This window comes from Cicer arietinum, chromosome 5 (assembly GCF_000331145.2).
Source record: "Cicer arietinum cultivar CDC Frontier isolate Library 1 chromosome 5, Cicar.CDCFrontier_v2.0, whole genome shotgun sequence".
In the NCBI taxonomy this organism is placed as follows: domain Eukaryota; kingdom Viridiplantae; phylum Streptophyta; class Magnoliopsida; order Fabales; family Fabaceae; genus Cicer; species Cicer arietinum.
Window position 1 is genome coordinate 68,002,268 of NC_021164.2, and position 13,073 is coordinate 68,015,340.

Consider the following 13,073-nt stretch of genomic DNA (forward strand, 5'->3'; position numbering starts at 1 on the left):
AAAACTACATAATTTTTTTTTTTCTAAAAGTTTATCGATACAGAAAAGTTCTAAAACGAAAAGTTGTTAAATAGTGTGTACTTTTAATCTATTTTAAATTTTTTGATATACAATATATTTGAAAAATTTAAATAAATTGGATAAAATATAAAGTTGATGTATGATTCTGGAGTATAGGATAAAATTATAGGAAGGAAGCTTCGGCCTCAGCTTTATATCATCTCGCTCTATAAATTACAAGTGGAGTTTCGGAATAGAAAGCCCATTGGGCCAAAATTAAGGATAAGCAAGGCCGGAAGCCGTATTGGGCTATGCTATGTTTGAAATTGTTTATCACAGTTTAGAGAGAAAGAACGAGAAAGAGAGAGAGAATGTCGTCGACGTTGCTGGAAGTGACTCGGGCAGCACACGAGGAGGTGGAGCGGCTGGAGAGGGTGATAGTGAAAGACCTTCAGAATGAACCTACTTCCAACAAGGACCGTTTGTTTCAGAGCCACCGCGTTCGTAATATGATCGATACCATCACTTCCACCACTGAAAGACTCGTAAGTTTCCTTCTTAGGTTTTTGAATTTCACTTCTTCCATTTCTACCCTAACGCAACTTGTTTGTTTTAGATTGAGATTTACGACGACAATGACAATGCAAGAAAGGATGAAATTGCTGCACTCGGAGGCCAAACCGCTACTGGAATCAATGTTTTTAGTGCCTTCTACGATAGACTCAAAGAGGTTTTAGGGAGTTTGGAGGATCAAAATTGTTGTGTTTTAAGAGTTTATTATTATATGTTTCTGTCTCGGAGTGGGAGGGAAATTTAATATGAAATTTTAGGATGAATAATTGGATGTGGTGAAGTTGAAATATCTCATTTCTTTGTTTCATTTCGTTGTGTGTTATTGTAACGGAGTTTGGTTGTTTTGTGGTATGTGTAGATACGTGAGTATCATCGGAAGCATCCAGTTGCACGTGTTGTTGATGCTAATGATGATTTTGAAGCTCTTCTTAAAGAGGAACCTCAAATTGAGTTCAGTGGAGAGGTCTCTCTCTCTCTCTCTCTCTGTGTGTGTGTGTGTGTGTGTGTGATCACCGCTGTTTTGCTGAACATGAAAACACCAGTGCTTGTTGTTGCTGAAATTCAACTTAGTCTCAGGCCCTAGCATGTGGGATATATGGTCAAATTGTGAATTTGGGAGTTCTTCATTTTTTAAGAATTGCCGTGACAGATCATTAGGGTTTTACCTCAAATCTGGCATGCACATGATTGAACATTTTATTAGTCTACCTGTGCATTTGGAAAACAGGGAAGAGTTTCTTGTGTAATGGGCCTGTTTAACGATTACATTGAATATGCAGGATGAAATCTAAAATATTCTACTATTAAGTAGACAATATTTCGTTTACAGTACTTACAATTTATGCTCCTGCAACTTTTTCTGGTAACTGATTATGTGAAAATTGTCTTCCAGGAAGCTTTTGGTCGATACTTAGACATGCATGAATTATACCATCAGTATGTCAATTCTAAATTTGGTGAGCCAATTGAGTATTCGGCATACCTTGATGTTTTTTCGGAAACAGATAAGGTTCCACGAAAAATGAAAACGACGAGGTCAGTTGTGTTCTACATTGATTGAATGTATTGATCATTTGGCATTTATGGGCATCCTTGTAATGTATGGATTTATGTAATATGTACATTCTAGTCTTCTAAGTCCTTGTTCAATTTCTACAGGCAGTACAGGGAGTACTTGGGGAATCTGTTAGAGTATCTGATATATTTTTTCCAGCGGACAGAACCCCTGCAAGATCTCGATCGAATCTTTTCAAAGGTTTGTCTTTTATTTTGCCGTAGTTTTGAACTTGTAGCTGTTAGCATAATTTTGAGTCTCACTTTTCTCTTGGAATGGGATTTATCTTTAAAAAATTTCCTTCTAGCTCTGAAAAAAATTTTGGTGCAAAAACTTAACGAATCTTTGTTTTAAATCATTTTCATTAGTTTTTCTTACTGAAAATATTGTCTCACTGAAATCCAATGCTATGTTTGAGCTGTCGAAGTGTCATTTGTCAATTTATTCTACTATTTTTCTATGGTATTATAAATTATAATTAATTATAACACTCTTTATATTGTTATATTGAAGTTAAAGCAATTGTGAACTAAAGTTAAAACTCCATATTCCATAAATATTTTTGTTCCACATAATAATTATTGTAAGAGTAAATTACAATCCCTTTCCCTAACTGTAGTTTCTCCCCTCTCGTTTTAATACTTGCACTCCCCTCAGAGATAAATCTGCAGTACACTTCAGTCTGTTTTAATGTAAATGAAGCTTCTAATGGTGGTGAAAAACTATGAACCAACCTCCCATCAAAGTCTTTCCTTTCTCTACTACTTTGAATGTTACAGATAACTTATTTTGAGCACTATATTATTGATTTTAAGACTAGATAAAATTTAGTTTCACAATCCATTTATCTGTTTTGAAACTTCGCCCAGAATCTTTAGGTCATATACTAATGTCTTATAGTGGATAGTAGGGGTCCTGAACGTTATGTTAATGATTTCGGGAATCACAAAAGGGAAAAATGTCCATAAAAAGTTTATTTATATTTAAATGAACTAATGTTAAATGCATATTTATCTTTTGAGGGAATGTAGCTTTGTAAATTTTAACATAACGATGGAGGAAACTGTAATTTATGCCTTCTCTCGTAGGAGAGAACTGCAATTTTATCTTATTTCAGAGCTTTCTGTATCATATTTATAAATGATGTGCATGAATTAGTTGCATTTTCTATTTTTCTGGGAGCAAGAGCCTAATATAGTTGTGGCAGGTAACAGCCGAGTTTGAAGAAAATTGGGCTAGTGGAATGGTTCAAGGGTGGGAGAATGACAATCAGGAAAATGGACATGTAGCTAGTCAGCACACTGCAATTGATCTTGATTATTACAGTACAGTTGAAGAGCTTATGGAAGTGGGTCCTGAAAGGTTAAAGGAGGTAAAATTGAGGATTGTGTGTGTGTGTTAAGTAGGATACTTCAAACTTGAAGACAAACGGTATTTATTTTGTACTTGTAACTAAATTTGTGTGTATGTGGGTACTGCTTGGGTAAGGACCAGACCAGTACATATTCATGTTTTGATGGATAAAAAAGAATGTCATTTGGTAAAATAAGGGTGAGATTAAAATGTGGGAGTGGGATATTGGTGGAGATGAATGGGATCCATTTGAAGGAGCTGCTGCAGATGATATTAAAAAAAATTTATTAAACTTATACAGTTTAAGTGTGATATTCATAGTCATGCTTAGGTTTTATAATGTTGATTGTTGAATAACTACCATATTATAGTTTCATTGTGAGGCGTTTTGCTGTCATGTTGAATAATTTAAGCTCATTTTATTTTATATGTTGTTTATTTGTGATTTTTACCTTTTATGCAATTTAAATATTTATGTATAATTAAAGTTATATATTGATGTACATGTATCTTAGACTTTTAAGAACTTCCGTAATCATACCTTGTATCAGTACCACACCCTTATCCATGCATTCAACTTGCATATTCTATCAACAATATAGCTGATGGCTTTTTTTTATAAATATAGCTGATGATGTACAAGGATGCACCCTCTCTTTGTATAAACTTAATATCTTGAATTTCAATATTAATGAAGTACAAAGGAAGTACAGAGATTAAGAATCTTTTCTCACCAGTCATTAATTTCAGTGGAGCTCTATTTATTGATCACTGATTAATTCTTTCCCCCTTCTGTCCTGACTTTTCTTCTGATAGGCACTGGCTGCATTGGGACTTAAGAGTGGTGGCACTGTTCAGCAACGTGCAGAGAGGCTCTTCCTCACAAAGGTGATTTTTACCCATTTACCAAGTACAAGGTTACCCTTTCTTTTGTTGGTTTTCTATAGCCTTTTCTGTAGTTGGAGTAGGAATGTAGGGATTATCTTTGCCATAGTACCTTAAAACAAGTTCTGTAAGAGATGCTAGTGACTTACTTTATTCTCACCATCTTCCACCAAGTTGATTGTCATAAACATACTCAAGAAACTGGGATCTTCTTTCATCAGAGTCAAAATCCCAGGTAGGCCCAAATTGAGAGTTCAAACTAATTTAAGATGCTTTAACTGACATCAGCTCTGCTTCCCTCCAAAAATAAAATAAAATATAATGTATAAATAGTCCCTTGAAGGCTATCTAACGAATAGATAATTGGCCTTGGAATAATCTAAAAATATGCTTTCCTGATGCGGATCTATTTGATCCGAAAAAATTCAGAATTTGTTCAAAACGTTAATTATCTCATAGGTTTTTATTGCTATGAAAGCATAAATTCTTTTAATATTTATTAAGCGATATTTCCAATACATCGTAGATCAAAGTTACAGTTAAACCCTTAAAGCCCAAATTCCTATTTGCCTGGAAGATGCCCTGGTTGCCTGAATTTTGATTTAAGTTGTTGTTTTGCCTCTAAGCTGTACCTGTATAATCGGGCTTTACAACTTGACTTAACAAAATTTCTTTGGTGGTGTTTTTCATGCAGCATACACCTCTTGAAAAGTTGGACAAGAAGCATTTTGCCAAGGGGGCACATGGTTTAGAAAAAAATGGGGTTGCTGCTGCTTCACAAGAAGGAAATTTAAAAGAAATTGCATTAATGGAGGCCAAAATGAATAAACTGTGTGATTTGTTAGACGAGGTTAGCAAATGATGCTTAATTATTTCTTTTACTTTAGTTCCTTTGATGGTTTTATATGCAACATTTTTGGCATATACGTTATAATGACTTCATTTAATAAATTTTTCTCTTTCTACAGACAATTGCTCGAACAAAAGACAATGTTATAAAGAAGCAAGCCTTAACTTATGAGGAAATTGAAGCAGAACGTGAGGAGGTGAGTTGAAGCAACTTATGACTCCTCAAAACTTTAGGGATCCATAGTGCATTTCTGTGATATTATTTTTTCATTTATTTGTAGAAGAATACACTTGCCGATTTTTATATCTTGAATGGCTTGATATAACCTCTTAGATGCACTTTCCATGTTTACTTTGAACATCTGGGGAATGGATTTAATGAGGGATTAAGGTCCATGGGCAATGATTGATACTATCGTATGATTTATCCATTATGTCTAGGTTCAAAATGATCTCCAAGATGCTTGGGTCCACTTAATTGCATCAATCATATTTGTAACTGGTCTAACTAAGCAAAATGAGGATAGAACTTTTTTTCTTCATGAGCTTCCTGTCCCGGTATTTGAAAGGGAAGTTGAGCCGGTCTTGTATATATGGCCAAAAATAGTGAAGTTCATAAGTCCTTATTGTAAACAGAATTGTGAGTATAAATTCATATAAAAATAAGCTACTGCTTAAGCTATCTTCGAGGTTGACCTTTTTTCACTAACCTATTCAGATATTACGCAAGATATTCACTGCATCAAATTATCATTTAAGCACACACTATGTTTTGAATTGTCAGTGTGCCATGAAACTTTCCTTATGTGGGGGACGGTGAATATTCGTTCAGGAATGAAATTTGATATAAACTTTTGGGCTTCCAATGAGAGACTAGATTATGTGCTGAATATAAACTTTTGGGCAGTACTGGCTTGAACATAACTTTACGGTGAATATTCGTTCAGGAATGAAATTTGATCTGTATGCTTCCAACGAGAGACTAGGTTACGTGCTTAATATAAACTTTTGGCCAGTTTTGGCTTGAACATAACTTTGGATCTTTTACTTCTATGTTTCTGAATAGTCTTTCTATTAAAGAAAAGCAGAATCACTTGACCCCACCAAATTTAAATTTTGAGAAAATTACTACTAATCAGAGAAGGTTTTCTATGGCATTCACTAAAACCACCCCCATTGAAAATTTGGGTTTGAGAGGAGAGAATTGTCGCATCGACTGTTAAGATGCACAAGATTGGAATCCAAGTAACTATTCACTGTTTTTTTCGCCTCATGGTTTGAAAAGTTCTGCAGACAAGTTCAAGTTTTCTTTATTGTCATTGACCAAGTATCATGATCCATTTTGACAAATAACAAGAGAGAAAAATGTATCAAACTTTGTTCTGTCCTCCCAATTCACATTACACTTCATCTGTTTTTGGCAATTTACTTCCACTCTTTTTTCTCCAAAATATAGCTTTATTTCATAGTATTTGATATCAAACAATATTTGCAGGAAGAGACACAAGAGGATTCTGAAAGCGAAGATGATGAGCAGCAGATTTATAATCCCTTAAAATTACCAATGGGATGGGATGGGAAGCCTATACCTTATTGGCTGTATAAGCTACATGGTCTTGGTCAGGTATTATTTATTTGCCATTAAATATTTGGAAACTCAAATCATCATTTATTTTGCTGGATATAACTCAAGAGTAGGTGTTATTGTTGTTTATTCACACGAGTCTTGACAGTCACTCAAGTGGTTGAGATTTATCTCTTTTCTAGAGGAGCAGAGAAAAAGCAAAAGGAGAAAACTATTAAAAGAAATCGTTGTTATCTTCAGCCTTTGCTTGTTGGCAGTATGGCATTAGATTATTCCATTTTTTGACTTAAAAAGAAACTTAGGGACTTGTTTTGCTTGTTGTCATCATTATGATCGCTAAATAATATAATATGCATTTCAGGAATTTAAGTGTGAGATTTGTGGGAACTACAGTTATTGGGGGCGTCGTGCTTTTGAACGACATTTTAAAGAATGGCGTCATCAACATGGGATGCGGTGTCTTGGTATTCCAAATACAAAGAACTTCAATGAAATCACATCAATTGAGGTATGCATTTTGATCAATTTTATTTCCATGTTGATATTCAGTCTTTAGCATAGCTCACAAGTATATAGATTATTTCCATCTTCTATTTATACATGTATGTTTCTGTGGACAGACCTATTGGTCTAAAAAATATCCCTTGTCAGGTCCACCAGGTCTTCGTGTTTACAAACTGAAATAATTTGACATTGCCGTTACATATATTTTTCCCTTTGGTCTAAATCAAATATACATCCATTAAAATGGCAGGAAATAACTTTATCACCCAGTATTAATCTTTTCTCGTTTATATACTGTATTGTATCACATTTCACTAGTTTAACTATAAAAGTTTATTTGACTGCATGACCTTGGTCTATATTAGTGATATGTGTGCTCGGTACCTGTAATAGTAATTGTCCACTATTGCTTTCTTCTTTCTCTGCAATGAAAAGAGCTAATAATCCACCTGTAATTACAAATGCTACCAATTTTTAGAAGTTTGCCATTGTTCTTATCATATATTTATTATGTTTATGGTCGCCAGTGCCCTGTTTAGTTTGTCTCATTTGCCCTTTCAAAATACCTGAATTCATATTTCAATAAGAATATTCTGCTTGTGTGAAGTGCTCGAGGAAACTTTGATAATCTATTTGCAGATGTATACTCTGAATATATTCTCTGTTGGACATATTTTGCCAAATCTTTATTTTGGGGGACTTTATTGTAGACTGTCAGCGTCAAATGTGTTGTGCTACTGTTATTGCTAAATATTCCTATTCTGTTATTGTAAACCGTCAGTGTCAAATGTGTTTTGCTGCTGTTATTCCTATTTTGAAAGTTGAAATACTACTGCTGTTTCTCTTTGAGACTCTGCAGGCCTTCTCTATTAGCTGCTGACAAAATTTTATTTTGGTTTTGTTATTTAATGTGACATTTATGGTATCTTACATGCTACCATGCTCTGTTGCAGGAAGCAAAGGAGCTCTGGAAGAAGATACAGCAGAGACAAGGAGTGAACAAGTGGCGCCCAGATCTCGAGGAAGAGTATGAAGACAAAGAAGGCAACATCTATAATAAGAAGACATACACTGATTTACAACGCCAGGGACTGATATGAAAACAAAGCAACTTCGAAGAATCTTCTTTCCAATTCTTCTTAGTAAAAGGAGAGAAAAAAACATGTTTTTACCTCATTTATGAAGTAGAAGCAATTTGTTTTCGGTAGGGTTAATAGGGGAACGGTTGCATCTTAACAAAATATTTAGCACTACCAAGGAGGAGAGTGGGGATAGACAAGGAGCCATATTTTGTGAAACACAGATTCTCATCGCTGTCGCATTGTACCGATTATTATAGGTTTCTGAGTGATACTACCCAACTGATGTCTTTCTTTAATTGGAGTTTAATGGAATTTACTTTTTGCTATTTTGTTGCATGTCAATATAGATTTGGAATATATTTTGCATGAACAATAAACCGTGCCTTAGTGGAAATCATCATGTCTTTCAAAGTTGTTTCCACTGATTTATTGCTCACCTTAAATTTTACTAGTATGTAACTTGTGCGTCGCACGGCAAAAATGTACATTTTAATAAATTTATATCAATTCTCATAAATTTTATTGATATTAAATACATTGACTTAAAAAAATAATTCTAATTTAATTTAAAAACTACTTTCTTACACGGTTAATGTTACTTCAGCACCACTCTGTAATGATGATGTCTTATTTTTGAATTCTCTAAAGAATCTTTTTTACTGATTTAATAGAGAATTTAGAATTGGAGTATAGATACGTAAATACAGATACGTAAATATAACATTGCAAAAAATGTATAACAATAAATGAAAATCATTGCAAAAAATGTATAACAATAAATGAAAATTGATAGAAACTTAATGTGTGAATATAACATTGCAAAATTAACAAATTTTAGCCAAAACAAATGCTACCATAAGTTAATTCAAAACAAAATAACAAAAGTATTATGTTTATAAGAAACTTGATTATCACTCCTTCTCAATTTTGACATTTTTCACATTCTTTGAATTGACTCCATCATTATCAGCCACTTCTATGAATCCCCTTTTAAGAGGGGTACAATCATCAGAATCATATTCAACTGGTACAGGTACATGGACGAAGTTTGAGACTTGATATTTGTCATCAGTAGTTTCTTCTTCAAACTTATTATTCAAATCATTCGTCATCAACGACTCTAACCTTGATACGGTACCTTTTACCAAAATTAGATAATGAAATTTATTAACATCAATAATAGTTTAAGGAATTGATAAATTAACATAAACGAATTTTATTTGTTAAACACACCTGGGCACAATTGTCCATACATATTTTTTACATTTTGAGCAAAAAAACCTTTTAGATTCAATAACAACTCCTTTGTTGCATACACATGCTCCATACCACCAATCACCTTCACCAAGAATATGTTTAACTGTACCAAAGACAACACAAACCATGTCCTACAAAAGAAGTAAAAATTATAAATAAAATACATGATTAACAAAACTAAATAAATTGTAATAGATATGACATTGAAAGTGTGAAAATTACATTTTGACAATCCTTAAGTTTCTCTATAGTCATGCGTTGGAAAAGACTTAAAAATTCTTCTTCTAAACTCAAATGAGAAGTATCCTTCTTATGAGTCAATGGTTGAGTTGGCGAGTCAAAGTTATGCGAGTGTTTGATAATGTAGCATAAAGTTAGTATTTTAATAAAAAGAATAAAATAAAAAATTTGAATAAATTAGTTAGTAGTACTTCTAGTTTACTTTTAACCTTGCTTGAGTTTGAAAGAAACGGATTCAGGAATTTCAGGATTGAATAAAAGCTTAGTACAGTTCATTGCATTTTGTAGTTGGCTTTTACCATTAAACATCTTCACTTTTAGAAACTGAGCAAGTACAACAACATTTTGATTATAACCAGATTGCAAATATGCATCCAGTTCATCAACATAGGGTTCAAACAGTGCACATTCAATCCTTATATTACATAAAGAAAATAAAATTAGTTAATAATTAATAGAGAAAGTTATTAAATATTGAAAAAATTTATATAGTATAAAAAGTCTCACTCATCTGACTCTAACTCAATAACTTTAAATTTTGTATTGACACAATTCCTTTCTTAAACTCTGTTTTTTCCCACTCCAACTAAAATTATCATGGCATCTATTTAAAAATAATAATAATGATTAAACTGTGAATAACTAAAATAAAATAACAATGACAGATTGAAATAAACTTACCAATCAAGTAATCCATGTCAACATTTCGAATTTCTAGGAATGAAATCAATGAGTATGGAGAGGCTATGACCAAACTGGTTTCTAATTCTCGTACCATTGTACTATTTTGCAAATTCAATTTGAATTGATGTCTGGTTGTTCTATATGCTCCAGAGTTAGACGCAACACCGAGAAAACGAAAGTTGTACACAAGTCTCTCACGAATAGTAGTCTCAAGTCGAGGAATAAGAGTTTTTCGCACTATTGCTTGAATTTTATCACCCTAACAATATGAAACACAAATTTGTTAAATTAATAACATAACAAATAAGTTTGTGTATAATTTAAAACTTTGACTTTATAAAAGAAAGACACAATATGAAACACAAATTTGTTAAATTAATAACATAACGAATAAGTTAGTTTGTGTATAATTTAAAACTTTGAATTTATAAAAGAAAGAATTAAACCTTGTCATCCATCAATATCATTTCCATCGCATAAAATTTATATTTGACATTGAGATCAGACAGAAACCAGCACAACTCTAACAACCAAATTTCATGACTCCTTTTTTTGGAGAAATTGAAGCAACAAAATCTGATTTTTTTTTTCAGACATCGGAGAATGATAAACACAAAAATAAATAATGAATCTTTGAAGTAGAAAAAATTAAGAGGAAATTGTGTATAGATGAGATAATATGAATGATATTTATAAAGGAGACACAAAAAATGAGAGATTATTGAGGGGAGAACCGTATGAATTAAGAAAGAAAGTCTGGAGACAATAAAAAAAATTCATAAAATAAAATAAACTTTTTAATTAAATTAATTTGAAGCGGTAGTTGACAAAGTAGTGTTTAAAACACAGTTACCTTCAAAAAATTGTCAAGTAGTGCATTGTATTTTATTTTAAATTTTTTAAACAGATGCATCATGTATAAAGGTTGTGATATAATAGAAGTTGTATTTTTTTTCTTAATAAAAAAATATTTTATTTTTAATTCTTTCCTGCACAATGAAGTATTATTTCTATTAATAGAAAGTTGATATATTCCTAACACTCTATTTAGCCGACACTTGTCAAACTTGCTAAATTATCATGTTTGCTTTATTATAATGTATAGATGTTTTTCTCCTATTTTTTTAGGTAGTTAATTCTAGATTACGGATAACGTATTATGTGATAAACGGACTAACATTTTAGACAAATTATGTGAATAATACTATATAAATCTATATTTAATACATTATTAACAGTTTGACTTAAACTTTGAAATATCCATAATTAATAATAAATCTATATGTCTTACTCTTAGTTAAAACAAACATTGAAATATATACATTATAATAAAGCAAACATGATAAATTGGTAAGTTTGACACGTGTCAATTAACTTGAGTGTTAAGAAGATATCAAATTTTAATTAATAGAAATAATACGTGCTGATTTTTTTTTTATAAGAATTAAATTAAACTTCAATTACTTTGTAAATGATGCGTTTTTTTTTAAAAAAAAAACATAAAACTTCTGTTACATCACGACCTTTATCTAATTATAAAATAAGAAAAATGAATTAAAAAATAAAAAGAATAACAATAAAATACAATCGACTAGACAGTTTTTGAAAGGTAATTGGTTTTTAAACACTAGCAACCCCACTTCAAATTAATTTAATTAAAAAATTTATTTTATTTTAGGAATTTTTTTAGTGCCGTCAGACTTCACTTTTTAATTCGCCCTACTCTCTTTTATAATCTCTCATTTTGTGCATCTCTTATAAATATCATTCATATTATCTACTATATACACAATTCATTAGTTTTTTTTTTTTTTTACCAAAATTCTTTATTCATCTGTTTATCTTTCTCCGAAAAAAAAACTAGATTTTGTTGCATTCAACAACTTTTTTTGTGTGTATATGGAAAACACCATTTGTTTCTGTCTGATGTCAATGTCAAAACACCATTTAATTCTTTTTTTTATAAATTCAAATTTTAAATTATACACGATCTTAGTTATTATTAGTCAAAATGTGTTTCATATTTTTAAGGGATAAAATTAAAGCAGAGATTTTTCGAGTTGAGATTAATATTCTGAGAGAGCTATGTACAACTTTGTGGGTATATAGAACAATAAAACACCTTTTGATATTAGACGTCAATTTGTTACATCAAGATAATATGTTCACAAGTTACTGTTAAATTTATTTCAATATGTCATTATTATTTTATTCTATTTATAAAAAAAGATTACTATTTTGTTATATATATATTTTTATTATTTATGTTTCTAAATTTTGTTTAAAAAATTGTAATTTGTATATATATATATATTTCTAAGATTTGTTTTACTAAATTCGATTCTAAATTCTCGCATAAATAGTTATCTAATTAATAGTGTTGACACAGAGTTATATTGAAGAGAAAAATAATAATTTACTTAATTTACTTAACTAAATTACGTAGGCTTGTTAGACATGAATTCAACTTAATTTTCATATTATCGAAGAGAAAAATAATAATATATTTAAATAAATATAAAATTTATTTATGAATTAAAAAAAAATATAATTCATTACATCGATTCAACAGTTTTTATGTAGAAGTGATGGTTTTTCAAACTTCAAACATTGCTTTAAATTGTTACACGATTTGACGAGTTTACAGTATTGTGAAGGTGTGTAATGATTTTTTAAAAACTACTATTTTACACGTTTATATTTTAATTTTACTAATCTATTATACATTTTACATTCTAAATTTATTATTAAATATCATGCAAATTCAAAAGAATTCAAATGATTTATTATTAAATAATATGCAAATTCAAAGATAAAAGATAACCATAGTTTTTATGTGTATTGTAATTTTTTTTGTAATAGAAGATTATTTTCCTGTAGTATTTTGTGAGTAGTACCGAAATGAAAGATATTTTGCCACTTGATACAACAAAATTTACATGAATTTTTAAATATCATGTATTTCATATAAATAACATACTATGTTGAATAATAAAAATAAAAATTC

The 13,073-nt window shown here is 30.8% G+C and overlaps 1 protein-coding gene across 1 annotated transcript; it reads left to right on the forward strand.

The window, feature by feature from the left end:
- Positions 1 to 268: 268 nt before the first annotated feature.
- Positions 269 to 8,211, forward strand: LOC101506103 (splicing factor SF3a60 homolog). Its single transcript, XM_004502578.4, has 12 exons — positions 269 to 545; positions 617 to 730; positions 932 to 1,036; positions 1,466 to 1,608; positions 1,732 to 1,828; positions 2,835 to 2,999; positions 3,797 to 3,868; positions 4,560 to 4,715; positions 4,834 to 4,911; positions 6,210 to 6,338; positions 6,661 to 6,807; positions 7,757 to 8,211. Exons 1-12 carry the CDS (start codon positions 372 to 374, stop codon positions 7,901 to 7,903), a joined length of 1,527 nt encoding a protein of 508 aa, XP_004502635.1. The 5' UTR covers positions 269 to 371; the 3' UTR covers positions 7,904 to 8,211.
- Positions 8,212 to 13,073: the final 4,862 nt, after the last annotated feature.

What these genes read in the sequence shown, in the direction of transcription:
- LOC101506103 (XM_004502578.4), top strand. Translation starts at nt 372, where the DNA reads ATGTCGTCGACGTTGCTGGAAGTGACTCGGGCAGCACACGAGGAGGTG. An exon ending in TGTGTGATTTGTTAGACGAG is followed by an intron (nt 4,716 to 4,833) that starts GTTAGCAAATGA and finishes CTCTTTCTACAG; the next exon opens with ACAATTGCTCGAACAAAAGA. An exon ending in AGCTACATGGTCTTGGTCAG is followed by an intron (nt 6,339 to 6,660) that starts GTATTATTTATT and finishes TATGCATTTCAG; the next exon opens with GAATTTAAGTGTGAGATTTG.